Consider the following 20,939-nt stretch of genomic DNA (forward strand, 5'->3'; position numbering starts at 1 on the left):
GATTTTTTCTCCTCTACCCAAAACCCATGAACAAAGGCAGAAACTGAATCATACAAATCTCTGTGCATACTTTGTGTTGTTCTGTTTTACATGTTTCTTTCTGTTTTTCTACATGCCAATTGTTTATTTTGTTCGTTGGATTTTTAGTATGACGACATGGAAGATACATGAAGGTCAAGGACCAAGATATATTCATAATTTTACTATATTAGGTTTTAATTTATAATATTGATTTTGGGTTTGAATCGATTTGGGAAGACAATAAGTGAAAAAAGTGGCTCAATTATTTATGGAGACAAAATCATGAAACAAGAACCATTATAATCCTTTCGGTCGTTTTGAGTCGATCGGGATAGATCCAATCCATTGATAATCCTACATTTACATTTGATTTGATGAATTTCCGGATACTTGTATTAATAACAATTACAACTTGTCGGTGAAATCTGAACCCAGTTGCCCTATTAGTGGAATTACACAGTGCAGTTGACTTCAAGTCGTAGCCGTTTCAAGCTCTATCTAGCTATGGGGGGTCAAGTTAATTTTGTAAATAATAAACAGGAAATGGGCTCCCATTCCCTAATAAATAGCCACAGACAAACTGGAGCAATGGCCCATAAGGGTTACGCTTAAGGAGTTGCTATGCCCATCACTCATGTTCCCCTGATATCCATATTATATAGAGATTTTTTTTTTCTTCTTTGTAATTGTAAAGAATGTCCATATATGAAGATAAATTGGGATCAATTCCATACTAAAGGCTAGGCCATTAAGAGGCAAAAGGCCAGATTATTCCAACTGCAAAACAGAACCGGCCAGGCTTAAGGCCTATTTCTGATGAGGGAGCTACGTGGGTTAACCGGATAGGGCTTGTATTCTGTGCACAGAATCAAATTACAAATTGGCCAGTGCCATTGAGTAAGTTGGGTCAAAGATTTAACCGAACCGACCATTGATTGCCATGTGCCACCGGTCCACCGCCCCAGAATATTCTTCGTTACCTCCGTCCCCGCTGAGTCGCTGACGTGACCTGACTCTCATCTTTAATTCCCACATCCCCAATTGGTTGGTTGCTCCCTCTGGGCTCTGGATCTGAGCTTTGGTCAGGCTTGTTGCTGGCTGCACATCGCACCACCCAGACCCAGACCCAGCATGTCAAATCTTACTTCTTTTATGTCTCTCTCTCCCTCTCGAAGCATCCTGGCCCAGCATCATTAAGACAGGTTACCAGACCTTTTAAATTATCAAGCTGACCGGGACACGTGGCTAAAAGCTAGCATCAGCCAGAAACCTCACGAACCCCCCACTCGCATATTACATATTACGACGAGAACAGTAGTGAGAGCCAAAAAGTCTATTTAATGCGGCTAGCTCGATGACGTGTCGTACTGTCAGCAACCCACGTGGTACAAAGCACACGCGTCAGCTTATCACCATGATGTTAGGCAGATGATCAGATCTTCACTGCCCGCAATGCAAAACGATATGCAAAGATACCACAGACTGGTGCACTGGTGCAGTGTATGTATATATATACATACATACATACGGATGCCAAATCACTCTTTGCTCTTCAAAGTTGGAAGTTGGAACTTGATATTTTGATGGTAGCGGCGAGCGACGAGCGACGAGAGGGTGTTTCGTTTCCTGCCATCGCGCGGTTGTGTTGACTGTTGAGCATGAGCAGTCGATCAGAAGAGTAGACCAAAAGGAAATTAAGAGGTCATCTGGCGGAATCGGAATGGGTGCTCTGGATCATTTATCTAATCTTTTTGATTGCACTCCCCGCAGCAAGAAGAAGTTCAAGAATCGCAAGCAATTACAGGTACCGTTTTCACTTAAGAGTTAAGACTAAGACCCCCTCCTCCCCCTCTGTTTTTCTTTGTTTGCTTAATTTAATCGTTTTTGTTCCATGGGAAATCAGACTGTGGAGATAAAGGTGAAGATGGACTGTGAGGGGTGCGAGAGGAAAGTGAAGAGGGCAGTAGAAGGGATGAAAGGTAAACTAATTATTGAGATGATATTAGTGTATAAACCGTTTGATTAATTTGGAAGCTTAAAAACTAATTAATTAAGCGTGGGTGTGGTGGTGTTTGATGATCAGGGGTGACACAAGTAGAAGTAGAGCCAAAGCAAAGCAAGGTTACAGTGATAGGGTACGTAGAACCAAAGAAGGTACTGAAGCGAATACAAGCAACAGGGAAGAAGGCCGAGTTCTGGCCCTACGTCCCATACGATGTGGTGCCACATCCCTACGCACCTGGGGCCTACGACAAGAAGGCCCCACCAGGATACGTGCGGAATGTTCTACAGGACCCTGTGGCTTCCAAGTTGGCACGTGCCAGCACCATGGAAGAGCGCTATTCATCTGCCTTCAGCGACGATAACCCTAACTCCTGTGCTGTTATGTAAACCATAAAACCCTGTTCATCGTGTTTCGTATAGCCTAGACATTGATCAAAGATTAACTGCGGGTAATTAATAGCCTAATAGGGGGATGGTCTGTGTGTATGCATGATTGAATTGTATGTACTATGTGCTATGTAGAATGGATGATGATATTGATATGTAGTTGGAACTTGGATGTTTGTTTCGGACGGTCCTGCTGGGCCGACTGTTTAGTGGTTTCATTTTTTCAATCACTGTGTTCTAGAGGGCTTGGTTTTCAGTTTGGATTTTTCAAACACTGTACTCTATCATGTTTAGTTGTTTCGTTTGTATGAATGAGATGAATCATTATTGCAATTCTGCATCAGCATTGTTGTGATTTGTGAATTTAACAGGGACGAGAAATCGTTTTCGCGCGGTAGTGGACGACACCTGTCTCCGTCATGGTCTTACAGATTAATTTGTTTAAGGCAATAGTGTTCCTATTTACTTTTTAGGAGTTGGGATTTGGTTTATCTTCTTAATCAAAAATAAAAACAACCACAAATTAGTGGATGGATGGGAAAACCACAACAAAAGTATTTAATTCTGGTTGATTTGAGAGCTGGCCCAATTACAAAAGGGTGCGTATACTGTGGAGTTTCAATGTGCAATCAAAGTTTCGCACTCAAGAGTCAAGACCCATGAAACAGAGACTCTACAAGCCAAGGACAAGGACAAGGACATACCATTCCTTTTCATGGGTCTCACCTTATCAGTAGGCGGTAGCGTCAAGAAATCATAGACCTGCACTAGCTCTACAATTTCTCCTTCGGTCCACTTGAATTTAACGATCAACTCTTCTATGAGGAGGATCAAGGATCGCTAATTAAGGAGACCTGCTGATCACATTACAATAATAAATCAAATATAATTCAACATCCATACCCTATTACAATAAAACCACTAAATTAACCTTTATAACCACCACAAAGTCTTCTCTGGAAGTCTGAACTACCAACTAATTAATGATCCAGCTAGGCGCAAACAATGTCATCCATTTCACGACCCTCTTGAAGTTGATGAAGGTTGCTGAACTGGGAGGATCCTCCCTCTGCTCCAGCTTCATTGACCGACCCTGACCCTGACCCTAACCCTGTAGAGGTCGGCACCGCCATGTGTGTTTGCTCTGTCTCCCTTTTCAGTGTCAAGTATATCAGCATTCCCATATAAAGAAACATTACTGGGAAAACCATGACCCCTGTAAATATTGAAGCAACTTTAGGAAGTCGGTTGCTCGACATCCAGTTCAACACGCTTGTTGCTAAGAAGTACATATTGATCCCAATCACACTAAACCCCAACACCCATGAGATTATTGACACCTGTTACGTTGTAGTCGAAATTAACCACAAACCAAAGCCAAAGGAACGGGTCAAATACTATCACTATTAATGATATAATAATTAATTAAGGGTTTCAAAGCTGTTAATGTTAAAGCCGCCTCACCGTCAGGGAGTTCTTGTGGTGACCCATCTTGGTCTTGCTACTTGTGAACCTCAGTAGAGGAACCAATGCAAATGGAAGTTCGAAGGATAAGATCATCTGCTTATATATAACATAGAGAGAGAGAGAGAGAGTAAAGAAAGATGACCAATTAATAGAATTAATTAAAAACCCATTCATTTAACATCTAATAAAATCTTTACGCTAAAGGGTTATGGGTATGGTTAGTTACAGAGGCGATGATGATAAGCTTCCCAGCTCCTGATGAACCCCCCACAATGGAGGCCACCAGACTCGGAGCAATGGCTATGCATCTCGTAAGTAGGTTCCTTATCCAGAGCTCCATTTTCAAGTCCAAAAACCCCTGTCAAACATCACAACTCACAACTCACTAAAGTGCTTCTTCCAAATATATAAATGCCTCTCTCTCTCTCTCTCTCTCTCTCTCTCTCTCTCTCGCTCGGTATATATTATGGAAGAGGTACGTACCTGCATGATGTATTGGCCAGCATAGGTTCCTGTGACTGTGGAACTCTGACCAGAGGCAAGCAAGGAGAGAGCGTATAGTCTGGAGCTCCATTTCCCAAGAGCATTCTGTAGAAACTCCATACCAAGTTAATGTTGACTGTTTGGGTTAAAAAACGAAAGCTGATTACTTGCCAAAACAACAAGGATGATGACAGTGCGTGAGACCTTAAGCAAGAAAGCAGCGGAATTGAGGGTGATGTCCTCGCAATGGGTTTTGTTCTCCAAAGAAAGCCCAGGACTGTAGCAGACGCTACTGCTGACTGAGACCACGGACACATTGATCAGAAATGCAACCAATAAGGCGATCCCTCCTTCTATGAGGAAGTGTCTGCATGCACTCTGGGATGGAGAAATTAATCCAATTAGAGATATGGGTATTAGCCATAGCTGTAATATTACTAAAAAATGAAAATTATTGATGGAGAATTTGTTGACTCACGTTGATGCCATTGGAAGAACGAGGGATTTTTCTGGAAGTAACTAATGCTGAATGAAGAAACAGGTTATGCCTGCAAATTGCAAGAATTAATAACAGCAATTATTATTGATACAAGAAAAATAAATAAATATATAAAACTACTCCTATGACCTATCCCTATAAAACTTACTCATTAAGTACAAATGAATGCAAATCAAGTAGGATTTTCCTGAACAGTCTGAGTCTATATACTAATCTTGAATAAGGTTGATGGCCGACCAATGGAAGCTTGACTCTAGCATCTGTATAGTCTTTAAACCTTAAACCAAACTCAAGTTTATCAATTACAGAGCTAGGTAGGGATGTTGTTTGGGCAGAATCATGTCATATTCTTGGGCCTTATCTTGCTATTGCTAGGATTGATGTCCATTGTATTTATATTATACCCATAATCCACCTTGTATTGGATTATTAAAGGAATAAAGGGGCCCTCTCAATTGTGGCTAGTCCTTATTGGCTAGGCCTAACCCAATAAGTCTCACCTTGGGTAGTCCTTATTGGCTAGTCCACGACCATCGTCTTGTGGACCCTCCGAAAATACCATTTTAACCGATACCACTTTCCTTGGGTGATCATAGAACGAAATAGAGACTGAAAGGTTTTGGACAAGCATTTTCTTTGAAGCAACAAACTGTTTTGTCTACTTCTATATCTAAACGTTGATTTTCATCCAATATACTAGGTGGGTTCACTTCCTAAAATATGTTATGCTATGTACCGCTCAACTTATAATAGTTATAGTGTTATCTGCATTAAATATAACCTCAAGTTCTTTGTTGGGTCCAAATAGAGAAAAATTGGAAATGGGTGGCCGATTGAATCTGAAATTGTATGGCCTACCATTTTAGGAGGCTAAACCTAAAAACGAACAGTGGGTCCATGGCCTTAGACATCAAAGTACAGTTAGGAGAATTACGGCATGATCAAGGCCCCAAGCAGAGCAACTGCATCTCGTGTGGCTTCATCACCCTTCAATTTGGGGACAAACATTCCCTTGACGATCTCCCTTGGATCAGGTTTGGCGTGTGCCATCACTCCGAAGAAGCAAGCACCCATCATCAGCAACAGGACACCTATTGCAATTTCCAATTTCCTTATCTGTAATTCAAGATTCAACCCATACTCCATCATGTATCAGAAAGCCCAACAGAGAACTAAAGCATGTGGACAACAATAAGGCCCACCATGTAAATTCATAAAAAAATATAAATAAATAATAATAATAATAATAATAATAATAATAATAATAATAATAATAATAATAATAATAATAATGGGCCCATGCTGATGTATTGGGAAAATTTGGGCCTCACAGAGTCCATAAAGAATTGGGGCCCGCATAGTTTAAACTTGAAATATAACAGTTGCTCACGCCATATCTTTGCAGCCCAAGGAGGAGTAGAGTATTTAGTCCAGCAAGGAGGACACCACTCCAGATGGGTATGTTGAGAAGTATGTTGAGAGCGAAGGCCGAGCCGATCACTGTAACAATGCAATTAGACGTCGGAGGATAGAAACCAGAATTCATGGCAGAGATAAAATACTATTGGTTTCAGTTTTGTTTATACTACAAAAGTACAAACCTTCTGGGATGTCAGCAGCGATGACTGCGATCTCAGCCAGGACCCAGAGGCAATAATTCACTGGCCTTGGGTATTCAGCTTTACAGTGCTCTGAGAGATGTTTCCCTATCCACAACCACAAACAAGCCACAGAAATGCACAAAGCCCTTAAAAGATTCAAGAATGTTTTGGTAAATAGGCAATGTGAGAATGTAGGTAGGGACTGACTGGAAGAAAGTGGGCTAAGGCAACCTATCAGGAGTGAACACACCAGTGTTTCATGTTCCATACACATAAGGTGTGGGTCTCATGTGTATCAAACACTGGTTTGTTCACTCTTGATAGGCAAGGTTTTAAAGTTAAAAGCTAAAAGATAAATAATAACATATGATAAACTATGATAGAATTTGCAAAAATATAAAAGTCTATAAGTAACAGATTCTAGGCTTTTAGCATTCAACAAAATAATAACTAATCAATTTACAACCATATACCTTTTATATTTTAAATTTCAATATCCAAATTTCTCAAATTATTCATGTATTCAATCATCAAAACTTCCCATCATCAATGTTTCCATTTCTAATGAGAATTTTCATTCGATTTGACTAAAAAAGAAGAAAGCTTGATGAAGATTCTTTTTGGTCCTTGTTTCAACGAACTCCTCTAAAAACCTAAGGGAAATTAGGAACTCTGTTTGATCTATTAGTTTTTCATATTAATCTTTTTTATTTGTCCCATAATTATCAAAGTGCCCTTCTCATATGATTTAAACTAAAAAAAAAAAAAAAAAAAAAAAAAAAAAACTTTTTTTTTGCATCAAATAACTCAATTATCATAGGTTTTCAAGATTTCCGCCTTTCTAGCCTCTTATGCCTTGAGGCTTAAGGCTGACACCTCTTTCTAACAAAAGCTTAAGCCTCAGGCTAAAGTTATGGACTCTGAATCTCCTGCCCATGAGAATCCTGCCTATAATACACCGCCCCGTGAATTGGAAACATCCCCTGCATAATACTATGCAGAGGGTGAGATGTTCTCCATGTGTGGCTGCGATAAATGTGGGCAGAAGATCCAGGCTCAAAGTTATGAGACTTAAACATCGGAACAAATTTGATCGTCGTGCCTCAAGGAGCCGGATCTCCTGCACACAAAAACTCCATGTACATAACATCCAGCACCATGTATGTTAAATTCATGGGAAAATGTTCCCAGTGTGCGGCTGGATTCCGTCTGCAGAATTCTTACTTGCAGGGATTTCCGCCTTCTTAAGGCTTTTAAAAATCATATTGATAGGTTTCCAAGCCCACTTTGTTTCTAGCCCATCCGGACACTGGACAGAAAGCGAGGGTGATATAAAGGTGGAAATAACATTGAAGTTAACTTTAAAGGGTGGAAATAACAATAGAGACCTGTGGCTACTCCTAGGTTTGCCGAGCGAGATTGGATTATCAAAGCAAAGCTCACCCCAACAAGTACGACCCATAGCAACTGTTTACACGCACATAATCGCAAAATTAAACACAAATGAACAAATGAATTAAGAGAGAGCCGATTATGATGACGATATAACCTCGTGTTTGTGATCAGCACCAGCTTGTAAATCCGTCTCCACTTTTGTTGCAAAAACAGAAAAAAAAAAAGGAAAGAGTCAAGAGTAAAATTAAAGGAGAGCTCGATTAATTTGGCCTCATTCAAATTATAATCAAGCACTATTAAATCACAGAAAGATGGAAGTCTGTTTACGGTTTCCAGGGTCGAGATAAGCCACTGAGACCAAAAAACCAGGCCCAACAAAACCCAAGATCTTCTTCCATCTTGGTGTCTCTTGTATATGAACCAGAGCCGCCATATCTCTCCAGCTCTCTGTCTCTACTCCAAGGACTGCAACAATTATGGGTTTCTCTCTTCCAACATGTATAAACATGGTATGAACACTAACGCCATTTTATAGAAGATTTACACAAGGTTACGAAAGTGTATGCGCCCCACTCCCACTCCACAGTACGTTGTCTTGTCATAACGCATCCAAACAAAACATAATTCTGGTGGTTAGCAACAAACCATGGGTCTTTGTCGAATTGGCTCCGTTTCTCCTACCGCTCTTCCGGCTTCTGGCCGGGATCGTATTCCGCATTTATTACACCAGAGCAGGCACAATTTGGACTTAAGCCTGGGTTCAGCCAGGTTGATACGTTCAATCCGATCCAACTGCCAGGATAATCTTGTGATAATGTGCGTGGGGTATCTCTCGTCGGCTTTTGAATTAATTAAAATGCTTGCACAGCATTGCGTCGACTCGTAGGCACATACGTCTTAGCGTTCTTCTCCCAACCTATAGCTAATCAGATAGTCGCGTACCCATCTGAAATAAATTGCATTGCATTGATTATTATCAATGACGGTACAGGACATCCTCCCTTCAGTCTTTTTCGATAAAATACAGAACCAGCAGAGGCTGAATATCCCCATCAGATCACTCTGCTCAGCAAAACTGCTATGGTAATTAAACTGCGGCTGCAGTTGCATGGGGTGGGTAGAAACTCCTTGTTGCGTAGTCCAGGGGTTCTAAATTGTTCGTGTAATCGCTCTCTGATGGATGCACCAGCACCGACCATGGCGCAAGCGCAATTAATCGAATAGAACTCGTATATGCCGGGGAGAAACTTTCAGGCTTTCAGCTTCAGCTGATGAACGTATCACATCCCAAATACCTCCGTGACCGTGTCAACGAAATACGATCGAGCTCAACTGCCATTATCATATATGGAGTGCGCACTAGCAGCAGACAAGGACACCACCATACATTATCCTTCACTGCTAGTAACTTTGTCGTTCCATGTAGTAGGACTAGTAAATATTGAGGTATTCCAGTTATCATTTGGATCCGGAAAGAGAAGCTATTCATTCATTTTCTGCAATAATATATTACGTTGATGTTACTGGGTGCCTGTACAATTCGCCTTCCTTATCCATACACCCTATTAATTAAATTTCATAACACGAGGAAGCTAGGTTGCAAAAGAAGAGCTAGACATGCCAGCCTTATTCGTGACACCTGGACGTGTGGGATAGTGGCAGCTGAGCGATGTATACGTACGATACCCGATTCAACTTATCATTTATAGAACCCAGCAGCAAGGCAGTGGCCGTCATCGCTACTTTGGCTTTCATCGTCGTCGGTGGCTGTTTCCCGATTATATTTCACCGGCGTTCGTGGTTCCGGGTGGTTTACAGATCCGGCGGTTCGTAGACTAAAGAAAAGTGACAGGTGTCTATTTTGCTTATGCATCACTTAGGCTGTGTTTGAGGGAAGAAAACGTAGAGAAAGGAAAGGAAAAGATAGAAAACTTATACAATCCTTAGGATTCATGTGTAAGGTTAGTTTTGGGTTAGGCCTTAAATTGAATCAACCTATCTAATTTATACCCTTGATCAATGGAGTCAAAGGGGTCAAAAGTGATTTAAGAGGAAATAATTGATTTGATGGAGGAAGGAATTGAACCGACCTATCCAATTTATACCCTTAATCGGAGAGAAGAGTGTTTTAAAAACGACTTTATCAAAGAGAGTAATGGATTTTTATTGTGATTTATTATATTTTTTAATAATTTAATTTGAAAATAAATAACCACATGTATAAGAAATAAATTAAAAGAGAAAGAGGTCCCTTTACAGGCCTAACATGGAAATATTCTTATCAGCTACTGAATTACAGTTTATTATTCACTCAAAGTAACCTATAAACCATTGTGGCTATTTTTGCTTTCAATAAATAAATAAATAAATATATAAAGGGAAATTATTTATTGCTTCTGTTTTCTTAAAGAAAAGTTTTCGCCAATGTTCAAAATATCGATATGCCCTACTAGCGTATCAGGCTGTATCAGCCCTCGTTGCTCTTTTTTTCTTTGTGAACCTGGCTCAGAGGGGTTGATCTAAGGCCCTTCTACACCCTGAACCAAGTTAAACCCCGAAACACCCCTGTGGGGGCATATCGGGAGGCTCCCAATATGACACGTATCAGTTGATACAACTCGATACGTGTCGAAATTTTGAACCATGGTTTTCACTTTACAATCAAACTCCGATTAAAAGATCCATTATATTTACTAGTGCAAAGGCACGTGTTGCTCATATGTGCAAATAACGGTTTAAGATATAATTTAACATTACATTATTATATTTAACTTTTATGACCTTCACAAAAACCATGGCAAATATTTGCTTTATATAGTAATAATGTAAGAATATGCATATGTGGAATAAATATTAACCACATACGAATATATAATATATAGTATTTGAATTTAACTTCTATGAAACATTTGTATAAATAGGAATTTTATTGGCAAAGTATTTCTCTTTGTAAAGCTGATTTTGATTTTGAATATACTCTAAATAAGAGTAACAATACCAATACAAATAAAATGAGTGATAAGCTTTCTTCTTTTCTTGCTTATATAACCAATTTCAATAAAAACCTATATTTTTTAAAGTGACAGGTAAGCATTTCAACCATTTGAGTCAAACAGGTGAAAACATGATGTCATAATTAAATACTATAAATTTAAATTTAAATAGAAAAAAATAAAAAATATATATAAAAAATTTTCAACACATATATGATGATGCTTATAAAACAATATATATATATATATATAATAAATAAGGAGTATTTTATTAATTATAGAATTGGCAAAATTAATCTACACGAAAATGAAAGCAACTTCTTGTACATGTTAAAAGGAAAAGGAAAATCAAGTAAATGAAAGTGAAAGGGTTGAAACAAGTGAAGGGTAACTCACCTCAATAGTAAATAAAAAACCACAATGCCTTCATTAAGGGAAGTGCTACTTGCACAGAATTTCGTTATGTCCGTTTTTTTTGTTTTTTTTTTTTTTGGAGTACTAGGGCTTTCGATGGCTTTGCCGCTGGTGGCAAATGAAACACATAAATATTATGGCATGGACCTGGTTTTGGTTTCAGGACATCGGGCTCACCACTTTCCGGTATCGCACTCGCTAGTGGCCACCCTGGCACTCGCTAGTAAGAGTGATGCGATGAAGAATTGAAGATAAACCATTTAGCCCATTCTTGCCATAGTACATAATTAGGCTCCAGCCCTAGTCAGATACGTTGCATTTGGGTGCGATGTAAATCAAGAACCATTAGTTAGATTATTTAGACATTTGGAAAGAGGGTGTAATCATTATTAACGTAAAATTTTACTTCGATTCAGTTTTATGTACATTTGAATAGAAAGGAGTTTTATGCCAATAATCAATATAAAACCTCATCAACTCTAAAAGACTAATTCGATTTTATCGATATAAAACTTTATACTCTTCCTCCCATTGTACTTTTAAAAAGCAACGGTCACTTTTATGGATCGATGTAAAATATTATTAATGTATTTTTACACCGATAACATTTTACACTGATTCCAAATACAAACATAATGACTATCAATCGGTTGAGAAGTATGCAATTTTACAATAAAAATAATGAAATAGAAGCGGCTGCTCTGCCATACTATCCACAAACTGTTCCCACATTCCTAACCATAAAACACCTCCACGGCATTGAAAACATTTTTCCAAGGCTAATATTTCTGGTACGCTGCTGTATTGTCACATGAATAGGGAAGTGGGATCAGCTTGTGGGTACTGCTAAACGCTTTTGCTAGGCCATCTAGGTAGACGGTCCCATTTGTGCCTTTGTGAGTTTCCTGCACGTGACACGTTATAATGTATGCACGATAATAAAATATATATATTTACGATCAGGCAAAAAGATAAATAAGAGATGGAGCCTTAGCAACGTGTTGTGTGGAAAAGCTCCCAAACGGCTGACAACGAGACAGAATGGAATGCTGGTACATGAATCTTTCTGAATTAAACGTTCTTTGCTTTGCAGCATCAGAAACTCCAGCTTCAATAACCAAATCCCGTGCTAAGCTTAATATAAAACCCACCCAAGTTCAATAAAGGTAACATTAAAGTGTCGACGTTTTTCCACATAATATAAATTCCCAACAATGAAAACAATATATTTCGCATTTTTTCCTGCTTACCAGAGTTGATGCTCTGGAACTCTGGATCAGTATTACCTCTACTTCTGTATGGCGTTTGAGAATAACAAGGTCCCGGTGTAGGATGGAGATAAAAAGAAAATGAAAGAAAAAAAAAAGACCCCCCCAACCTTGAAAGGTTCTTTATTGCATCAAGGAAAGAGGCTGAAAAGAACTTTTGCTGTTTCTCTGACAAACGAGTTGGAGCAGTCACGATTATTGGGGTTGGGTGGTCCAAACTCCAAACATCGCTCTCTCTCACTCTCTCTCTCTCTCAAGTCCCAAACTGAAAAATAGATTCCCAATTACAATTAGAATGGCACTTGTAATTTTTTTAACGCTCACCATACAGTAGACAGATCTACACCTATGTCCCAAATATAGAAGGAAATATCATCCTTACAAGATAAAAAAAAAAAAGGAAAACATTCCACTTCATCATATAGTCAAATGCAGCTTGAATTTTGGCCTTCCCATGGGCTATGGATCCCTCAAAATCAACCATTACCATTGTGATGTCTCATTGCCTGTCCACCCTCTGCACGGCAAGGAGAAACAGACAGTGCACATTCACAACAATACCAGGCAGTCCTGCTGCTGGAATGCAACATGGAGCACAGTTGTTCTGATCGTAAATTTGTAATCGCAACTCATACGAGTTCCCCATTCCCATCTGGATTAGCTTGCCCACCCTCTGGATGGACAATGAGGATGCTTTGTAGGGCGAACCAATAGGCAGATACAAAATTGAATTTAAAAGAAATGCACCTACGAGAGAGCTCTTCTTTTTCATCCTCATTTAGTAGCAAGGTTTGGGACTTGTATCTGTAGTGCAATACTAGGCATAGGAAAATTATGCATAGTAGTTTGGCTTCCTCTCATATTACACGTTTGGAAGTTGAGAAACGCCAACCCTCACCGGTTCACAAAAGTCACAGGGGTTGAAATAAGAACAAATCTCATCTTCTACTCTTTCAACCTGTAAATTCAACAATTAAGGCAAGAAATCATAAGAACCTTAAAAAAAACATAAAAATGTACTATACCCAGAAAATGGTATTGGAACAGAAAATTATGTTTTGATTTCAAGACAGCTGATCCCTCACTACAGAACAGGTCTCCACTAATTAGCCTCACCAATTGATGAAACTGCATAAAAAAATTCATTTACACTTGCTTCCTTACAATATATCTGGATAGGGAAGATTGAATTGGCCCCAAGATATCAAACCGGAGTAATAAATTTTACTCATAGTGGGACAAAGACAAAATTAAGCCACTCCACCGTAAAGACAACCCAACAGGATAGCAAACATTAATAAGAAGTAGAACAAATTGGTGAAGTGAAGGAAATGCTGCAGATATACTAAACTACTTATTTGAAGATGATGTGTACCCTCAAAACAAACTTTATCAAATTAGCTCTTCAACCTCGCTTTGCTGCATGAGCCCCTCCTGAAGAAGAAACAATTTCAATGAGAAAGATGCTGAATCATGCCAAAATTGTAATTCTCCTATATTTCTAAATCAAAAAAGAAGGAACAAATAAAGGAGAAAAGAGGGAATAAAATCATGATTCATACTTAAATAGAAACTCTCTACCATTTACATTCAAGATGCTTAGTTACAGCACAGTGAAGTCTTCAGTCTCATCAGCAGCAATGGGAAGACTCCCTTAACATGGAAGATAACTCAGACCAAAGCTAGCAAATTAAATCAAGGTCTATTCAAATAACTACAAGCACCGAGTCCAAACCTCTAAATTCTAAAAATTTCATTGATAAGAATAACATAGATTGAAACAGCATAGCACAAGTCATAAAAGAATTACAGACATTCTATTGCAAATTTCTTCTTCCAAGGGTTTCAAAACCAAAAAGCATTTCATCATTAAACAGTCCAGTTTTTAAATTGCACATCTGAACTCTTGAACTACTAACCTGTCTTTTTTATCATTAAGGAAAGCAGTTGAACGTACTGAAGAGCTAAGACACAACAGAACCATGAGTGATCAGCCAAAGAAAAAGATAGGGAAAATGGCATACTGCTAATAGCCTAATACTACCATTTTTTTTTATCAGTTACTGCTAATGCTACCATCTTTACCTCTGCATACCATGAAGGATTGTAATGAAGTAAAAAATACACAATTGACGGAGTTCAAAATTATTGCACATATGCAAACTTGCTGACTAACACATGTTTGTGATTACAAAATAAAATACCCATGAGAACAATGCAAGCAATAACCACCAGAATTACCAAATTATTCTGAAAAAGAAAATTGTTATCAAAACAAAGTTTTTACCACAAAGAACGCTCCAAACCAAACTGCATTTATAGAAAATGATACCCAAGAATCATATATTCAGTAAAATATGGAAGCAGAAGCCAAATTAGAGAAGAACCGTTTAAGATTTGACCTTTTTTTTATTTGCACTTGAAGAGCTGACCACAGTACCAGTATTTCCCTGTCCGCAACCTGGAAGCTCCTTCAATCCCGAATTAGAATTTCCCATGCACTGAAGATTATCCATTTCACACGCACTAAGCCCTTGGTCATTTAATACTGCACTTTCTCCAACCTTGCCTTCCACCCCTGGATGAAGGCAATAAACTTGGTCATCACAACGCAGATCACATGGATTCATGACATAAGCGCCAGGCAAGCTTGCATGAACCAAGTTTTGAACCCCGTCGCTACTTTTTGGTAGTTTCTGATAAGGAAAAGATCCAATCTCCCCTTCAATCCTCCCTCTGATGTCTACAAGCAAACACTTGAGCCTAGCTATTTCAGCCTCCAATGCAGCTTGACCCTGCAACCTCTTCAACAATTGCTGGTTCAGAGCTCTCAATTTGACAACTTCGTCCTCTAATGAAGCAGCTCGGGCCTTCTTCTTCTCACGGTACTTACGAACAGCTTCTCTATTACCCAATGGGCGTTTCTTAGCCTTCTTTTCCACAGATTCTGCTGTATCATCAGTAGCTACCTTATCTTCAGAGGGAGCAGACAAGATTTTGGTGTGAACATGAAAACAAGTGTGCGTATGGGTGAAATCAGGGCCAGGTGGATTGCAAGTGTGGGTATGGGTACAAGCATGAGTGTCATTGAGGAGTTCATCGAAGAAGCTATCCATGGAGCAACTGCTCGGGGGCTGATCGCCCATGTTCGGGCTAGAGAACATTTCTTGGTTAGAGAAATCGAGCTCACCATCGTCCATGGCAACGAATCGGTCCCAGAAGAAACAAGTAACGGACCAAAGCCTAGTAAACGAGTTAGATTTTTAAAATTTCGACCATGAACGAGATGAAATTCTGCGACTTCAATTAGAACTCTTTGGAGAAGTTAGATTTCCCAATGGAAGTTGACACATAAAAAAGAAAAAGAAAAAGAAATGGCATGCAAAACCTCACAACAATTACGAGGTACCTAGACGTAAATGATTTTGACCACAATCGATATGGAAATGCGAGGTTCTGATGAAAATCAAAGCAAGAGAAGATAAAAGTCAATTCTCAAATGGATTTCGCTCAAACGAAGCGGAGATCAAAAAGAACTACAGTAACAAGAGGGAACCTAGCATTTAGATCAAAATCCAGTAAGTCTTTCGGAATTCAATGGCGAAGAAGATTGACAATCAAGAGAACTGAACTTATTATTGGGTTTGCACCTACAAATCCAAGTATACAAGAGAATCATTAGAACAATATTTCACCAAGCAATTGAGAAACCTAGAGTTCTAAAGAGAACCCTTATATGTGGTCTGTCGTCTCAGTTCTGAAACTTGGTCGTAACGATCAAAGAGGGGAAGATGGAAGATTTTACCCATAGTCCGGAAATCTAAGCAAGCATTCGAGAGATGGGAGCAGATAAGAGTCTGGTCATGGAGAGACGGAACCCTAAAATGCCCCAAGCCACCACAACACAACGAAAGGCATGAAAGAAAGCTCAAAGAAGCGGGTGCCGGGTGGGGCGATTGGTTCAGATTTCAAAGGTCAAAGCACTGATTCTGAAATTGAAATGTCTCCACCCATTAATTACAGGATTTATATAGCGTTGCCTAATACACAGCGGGGATGCGCTGTGGGGCGGAGATGTGATCTCACCGCGCTGTAAAATTAAGATGGAGGGACATTGAGTGCTTCCCCTCTTATCGATCTTTATAGTGTTAAGGTCTCAGATGCTGACGGTCTTGGCATCAAGCCGTGGATCCATCGAGAGGAAATAAACCAAAAACATAAAAACAAACTATCCGTACCAAATGTATATAGTCCAACATTGGCTCAAGATAGATATGATGATCACGTCAGTTCTGATTTTTTGGAGCAACACTCATCGCTCTTTTTGAGTCTTTTGACAACTTTGGCTTTGACACTTCGCCTCTCTCGCAACGGACCGTCGCACAGGAATCAGTATCAGATAAGTGGGTCCTATAGCGCCAGCAGTTCAGTTCCACCATTAATTTATAGCTCATTCACCACTGGATAATTTAATTTGACGTTCCGCAGCTACGTTTTTCTACGTTGACACGTGTCCTCCCAGAGTCTATGGCCGCGTTATATTTTGCCTCATCAATCACTTCCACTGTCAATTGCTTTTTGGACGATTGAAGGGAGCAGGGGCGGGCCCAAGAAGACTCAAGAAATTGTCCTGATCTGCAACGTGTTTATCGATCAGTGTGACCACGTCCGCATGATCATTACCGCATAAACGATGCCAATCAATCAGAATGTGTAAAAGTCATCTCATCTTTGGCATAATCGTAAATTCATACGTATGCAGCCTCTTGGCTCTTGCTTATAAATTAAAGAAAAAAAAAAGCATCTCAGTACCCAGTAGGCCCATCCAGGCCCAAGAAAAATTATAAAAGAAAAATAAGAAGAAGGGTATGCCTATTCTGCCATTCAGAGTGGAACCCTAGCTGACAGAAGCCCACCAGGCGTCGTGTAGTACGGAGAAGATGCTCTTTTCGGTCTCGTTTGCTGTGCTCCACGCATCTTGTGTTTTGTTTTAATCGTTTTTTCAGGGTGACGATCATGAGACCCACAAGTGGCCCGTTCTGCCTTTTGCAATGCTTAAACTTGTTTTAATCGTCGGCTCGTCGCAGATGTAATTATGTAAACTTTAAACAATAAATAAATAATGCCATGTATCATGTATGAAATGTGCGGTGTCGGATGTTGTTAGTAGCGTGTTAAAACATATTTTATTGCATCTTATATTTTGTATACATTTATATTTATATTCTTTCTAAAGTATATAAATATATATCAAATAATATAAAATACAAGATTTTGCATTTGTATTCCTTTCAAATTGAGCCTTAAGATTTTTTTTCTTTGGGAATTACATCCATTCATCCACACCAATCCAACCCAAAATTGAACAAATCAAACGGGTCGACCAGACCCTAGCCTAGACAACAAGGCGCACTTTGTGTGGTTGCTGTGATTTGTGAAAATTGACCGGCCTATATACGGAGTACAAAGCAGGCCACAATTTCATAAACAAATAATTCAAGCTATGATGCCTTGTACTATAAAGTGCAAATTCTTGGTATGTAGACCGGTCCACTAGTCACTAGAATAAAAACTATTAAATTAGGGCCATTTATCAGAACACTTCCCCTAATTTTATGGATTTATTTGGTATCCTATAGTTTTTATTTTACTAAAACATCCCTTATAGTTTAAAGCTTATTAAATTAATGAATCTTTCATTAAGAAATGTTTGTTTTGCTACTTGAGAAGGGTAATGTAGTCACCTAAAGGTCCTAAATTGATTGGAAAATTTTCAAGGGCATGAGCCTATGATTGTTTTATTACAAAAAATCCCTAACACTTCTTTGTAAAAAAAAAAAAACAAAATTGACCAAATAGAGTCAAATAAAGTATTTGTCCATGTCTTGCTAGTGTCAACAATGGTATTTTCACTTTTATTTTCTTTTGATTAAATTTATTTAAATGGACATTAAAGTCTAAACTGTCATTCTCTACTATCATCTAATAGAAAGTTGATTAAGTAAATCGATTACAATTTATAAGGGTATTTTAATAAAATACAAACTATAAGGTAAATTTTAATAAATCCATAAAACTATAAGGGTGTTTTAATAATTGACCAAGCTACACCAAGAAGAGTGGCATAATGCAAAACTTTATATATGGTAATTTAAATGTTACATATTTATATTTTTACTGTACATTCCGAACAATGTACCATACCACTTTGCCCTCTTGTTGAAATTAGATTCTAAAAGACTGTCCTTTTGCATCGTAGAATAATTAGGTCTGAAAAGTGAAAACTTGACCTAAAATAAAATTTATTACATAAAGAGCAACATGCAGTTAAAGCTCCTCGAATTAACAGCTTTTATTTTAAAAAATTATTTTTTTAATCTAGTCAAATTAGGAAACTTTATTTGGATGATTCTCCCTACTCATGACAGTTGGATGCTTTTTTATTATTATTATTATAATTATACATTATAGGAATTGCGAGAGGTGGGGACAGATCTATCGACGTTTACCACATAGAACGGGTTTGATCCCACACCTCTATATCCAATATCCAAGTGGACACCAAGTGACCAACTCAGTAATTGGGTTATAGCTACTTGTTCAATTTTTCAACCTGGTTATATCTTTTGAAGGTCTACACGGGAGTAGCCCATCCCTCATCCCATAACCCCTAACCTAAGAGCAGGTGGAATTCGATCCCAAGTCTCTGTTACGACGACTAATATAAGATTTTACCAATAAGCTGATTGATATCTTTGCAAGTGTAATGTATTGCAATATATACAAAGTAATGTTGTCCATACCAATGAGCCTCTCCTTACTTTACCCCATTCTTTCTCTCTCTCTCTCCTTCCTCTCCTATCCCTTTCATAGTGCTCCCATTAAACCAAGTCTTTACTTATATATCTCTCTCCAAATAATAATGTGTAAGATTCCCTATCTTTTTACTTTCCTGATCTTCGCATTTTCCTTCACAGCATAAACATATTGATCCAATGCAACTACCCTTTAATTGAATGTTTTAGATCGAACTAAATGGGAAAGGAGATTGAATGAGAGAGGTCTTGACCTTCCACAATGTGGTCTTCATTGCAATGATCGATGTTGCAAGTGATTTGGTGGGGCCTCGGGTGTTCGTATGATGGAGAAGAGAAGAAGATGATAGGTCAATAGAGAGATGACTAGGTCCGTCAACGAGAGATCGCAACCAACTGCTGTAGTGCTGTCATCTCCGGAGGTGTTCGATGATGGAGAAGAAAATGAAGAAGCCTAGGTCTGATTCAATTACAGAAGTATTATCGGTTTCTGGAAAACCAATAACTGAATTTGAATCGAAGCTGATTGGTTGACTGGTTTGGTTTATTGGTTCTTTAATTTTTTATATTTATAATATATATTATAAAACATATAATAAAAAAACTAGAAATGCATATAAAATATTATATTTTAAATGATAAATATATATATTTATATATAATGCATATTTATTAATTTATAATATATGAATATATATAATGCATAAATACACATATAATATATAAAAATATATGTATACCGATCAATTTGATTAATTGTCGGTTTTTCAGTTTAGTTAATCGAAACCGAACTAATACATTTGGTTTGATCTTGTCGGTTCAGTTTGGTTTTTCTTGCTCACCCCTATACTCAATCAGGCTCATCCTGTTTTCTAGTAATTGATTAAAATCTCTCTATATTCTCTGTTTTGTTTCCCTGGACTTCATGTAAAAGCTTAAAGCCTCAAGATCATGGTGGAGTTGTAATTTCTCTTTCTCCCCCCTTTTTTATGTACACCAATTTCAAATTTGAATCAAATTGATTATTCAATTACTTAAAATGAATTCAAACTCAGTCGTTTTTTTGCTACTATTTTGATAGATATGAAATTGGATTTGAATAAGAATTTATCTAATCAAATTCATATTTCAATATGCATTGATTCGCTCCATGTACAACCCTACTCAAATGGAACGCAACACCATATGGTTACAGACACCAACAAGATTGAAAAAGAAAATTGTGGATAGAATAAAGAGTCCAACTACTATCTATTTCAAAAATGTTAATTTTAATCAATTATGTTAAAGATGTCATATGATCTAGTTATTTTCATTGATTTATGTTTCTCAATATATAATTTCACATTTCAAAAGATATATTCATCATTAAAAACTTTAACAATGTCAAAGATGTCACTATGATGTGTCACTTTATCACTGGTTTGTTCAAATTTGAATTATGTTGCATCCATTTTCATAAAATGCACCATATATTGAATGGATCTAAGATTTGATGATTGTCTAAACTCCATAGAGTGTTCAATTTAATAACCACTACAACATTTTATATATTGAGAAGGAGATGAAACCAAGAGGGAGATGCAACATAC

General features: G+C 38.1%; 3 protein-coding genes across 7 annotated transcripts; 1 reads left to right on the forward strand and 2 right to left on the reverse strand.

The window, feature by feature from the left end:
• The first annotated feature begins 1,456 nt into the window (after positions 1 to 1,456).
• On the forward strand, positions 1,457 to 2,745 carry LOC148849925 (heavy metal-associated isoprenylated plant protein 27-like). Its single transcript, XM_088945182.1, has 3 exons — positions 1,457 to 1,825; positions 1,925 to 2,000; positions 2,105 to 2,745. The coding sequence occupies exons 1-3, from the start codon at positions 1,742 to 1,744 to the stop codon at positions 2,410 to 2,412; spliced, it is 468 nt and encodes a 155-aa protein (XP_088801308.1). The 5' UTR covers positions 1,457 to 1,741; the 3' UTR covers positions 2,413 to 2,745.
• Positions 2,746 to 2,945: 200 nt separating this feature from the next.
• On the reverse strand, positions 2,946 to 8,444 carry LOC148849926 (metal transporter Nramp6.1-like). 3 transcript variants are annotated; one of them, XR_016099335.1, is made up of 13 exons: positions 8,185 to 8,367; positions 8,012 to 8,052; positions 7,851 to 7,929; positions 6,463 to 6,567; positions 6,252 to 6,361; positions 5,796 to 5,977; positions 4,841 to 4,910; positions 4,567 to 4,740; positions 4,363 to 4,467; positions 4,106 to 4,237; positions 3,877 to 3,972; positions 3,344 to 3,752; positions 2,946 to 3,266 (listed from the first exon to the last, which is right to left on the reverse strand). XR_016099335.1 is itself a non-coding variant. In XM_088945180.1 (12 exons), exons 1-12 carry the CDS (start codon positions 8,363 to 8,365, stop codon positions 3,405 to 3,407), a joined length of 1,623 nt encoding a protein of 540 aa, XP_088801306.1. In that variant the 5' UTR covers positions 8,366 to 8,444; the 3' UTR covers positions 2,946 to 3,404. The 3 variants fall into 3 exon arrangements, 1 of the variants encoding a protein (XP_088801306.1); XR_016099336.1 differs by having other exon boundaries at positions 2,946 to 3,269; XM_088945180.1 differs by having other exon boundaries at positions 2,946 to 3,752; positions 8,185 to 8,444.
• A 4,228-nt stretch (positions 8,445 to 12,672) lies between these two features.
• On the reverse strand, positions 12,673 to 16,711 carry LOC148849927 (basic leucine zipper 23-like). 3 transcript variants are annotated; one of them, XR_016099613.1, is made up of 4 exons: positions 14,935 to 16,711; positions 14,114 to 14,185; positions 13,908 to 13,966; positions 12,673 to 13,490 (listed from the first exon to the last, which is right to left on the reverse strand). XR_016099613.1 is itself a non-coding variant. In XM_088946703.1 (3 exons), exons 1-2 carry the CDS (start codon positions 15,730 to 15,732, stop codon positions 13,925 to 13,927), a joined length of 840 nt encoding a protein of 279 aa, XP_088802829.1. In that variant the 5' UTR covers positions 15,733 to 16,711; the 3' UTR covers positions 12,673 to 13,490; positions 13,908 to 13,924. The 3 variants fall into 3 exon arrangements, 2 of the variants coding, with proteins under 2 accessions (XP_088802829.1, XP_088802828.1); XM_088946703.1 differs by lacking the exon at positions 14,114 to 14,185; XM_088946702.1 differs by lacking the exon at positions 12,673 to 13,490 and having other exon boundaries at positions 13,571 to 13,966.
• Positions 16,712 to 20,939: the final 4,228 nt, after the last annotated feature.

This window comes from Nelumbo lutea, chromosome 5 (genome assembly GCF_056320005.1).
Source record: "Nelumbo lutea isolate HS-2025 chromosome 5, American lotus-T2T, whole genome shotgun sequence".
Taxonomy (NCBI): domain Eukaryota; kingdom Viridiplantae; phylum Streptophyta; class Magnoliopsida; order Proteales; family Nelumbonaceae; genus Nelumbo; species Nelumbo lutea.

Coding starts and splice junctions, on each gene's coding strand:
- LOC148849926 (XM_088945180.1), bottom strand. CDS start 8,365: ATGTTTATACATGTTGGAAGAGAGAAACCCATAATTGTTGCAGTCCTT. Junction 8,053..8,184: donor TTATCTCGACCCTGGAAACC/GTAAACAGACTT, acceptor TTGCAACAAAAG/TGGAGACGGATTTACAAGCT. Junction 4,741..4,840: donor GTTCTTCCAATGGCATCAAC/GTGAGTCAACAA, acceptor TCTCCATCCCAG/AGTGCATGCAGACACTTCCT.
- LOC148849927 (XM_088946702.1), bottom strand. CDS start 15,732: ATGGACGATGGTGAGCTCGATTTCTCTAACCAAGAAATGTTCTCTAGC. Junction 14,186..14,934: donor CAAGTGCAAATAAAAAAAAG/GTCAAATCTTAA, acceptor TTCCATGTTAAG/GGAGTCTTCCCATTGCTGCT.
- LOC148849925 (XM_088945182.1), top strand. CDS start 1,742: ATGGGTGCTCTGGATCATTTATCTAATCTTTTTGATTGCACTCCCCGC. Junction 1,826..1,924: donor AGAATCGCAAGCAATTACAG/GTACCGTTTTCA, acceptor ATGGGAAATCAG/ACTGTGGAGATAAAGGTGAA. Junction 2,001..2,104: donor GGCAGTAGAAGGGATGAAAG/GTAAACTAATTA, acceptor TTTGATGATCAG/GGGTGACACAAGTAGAAGTA.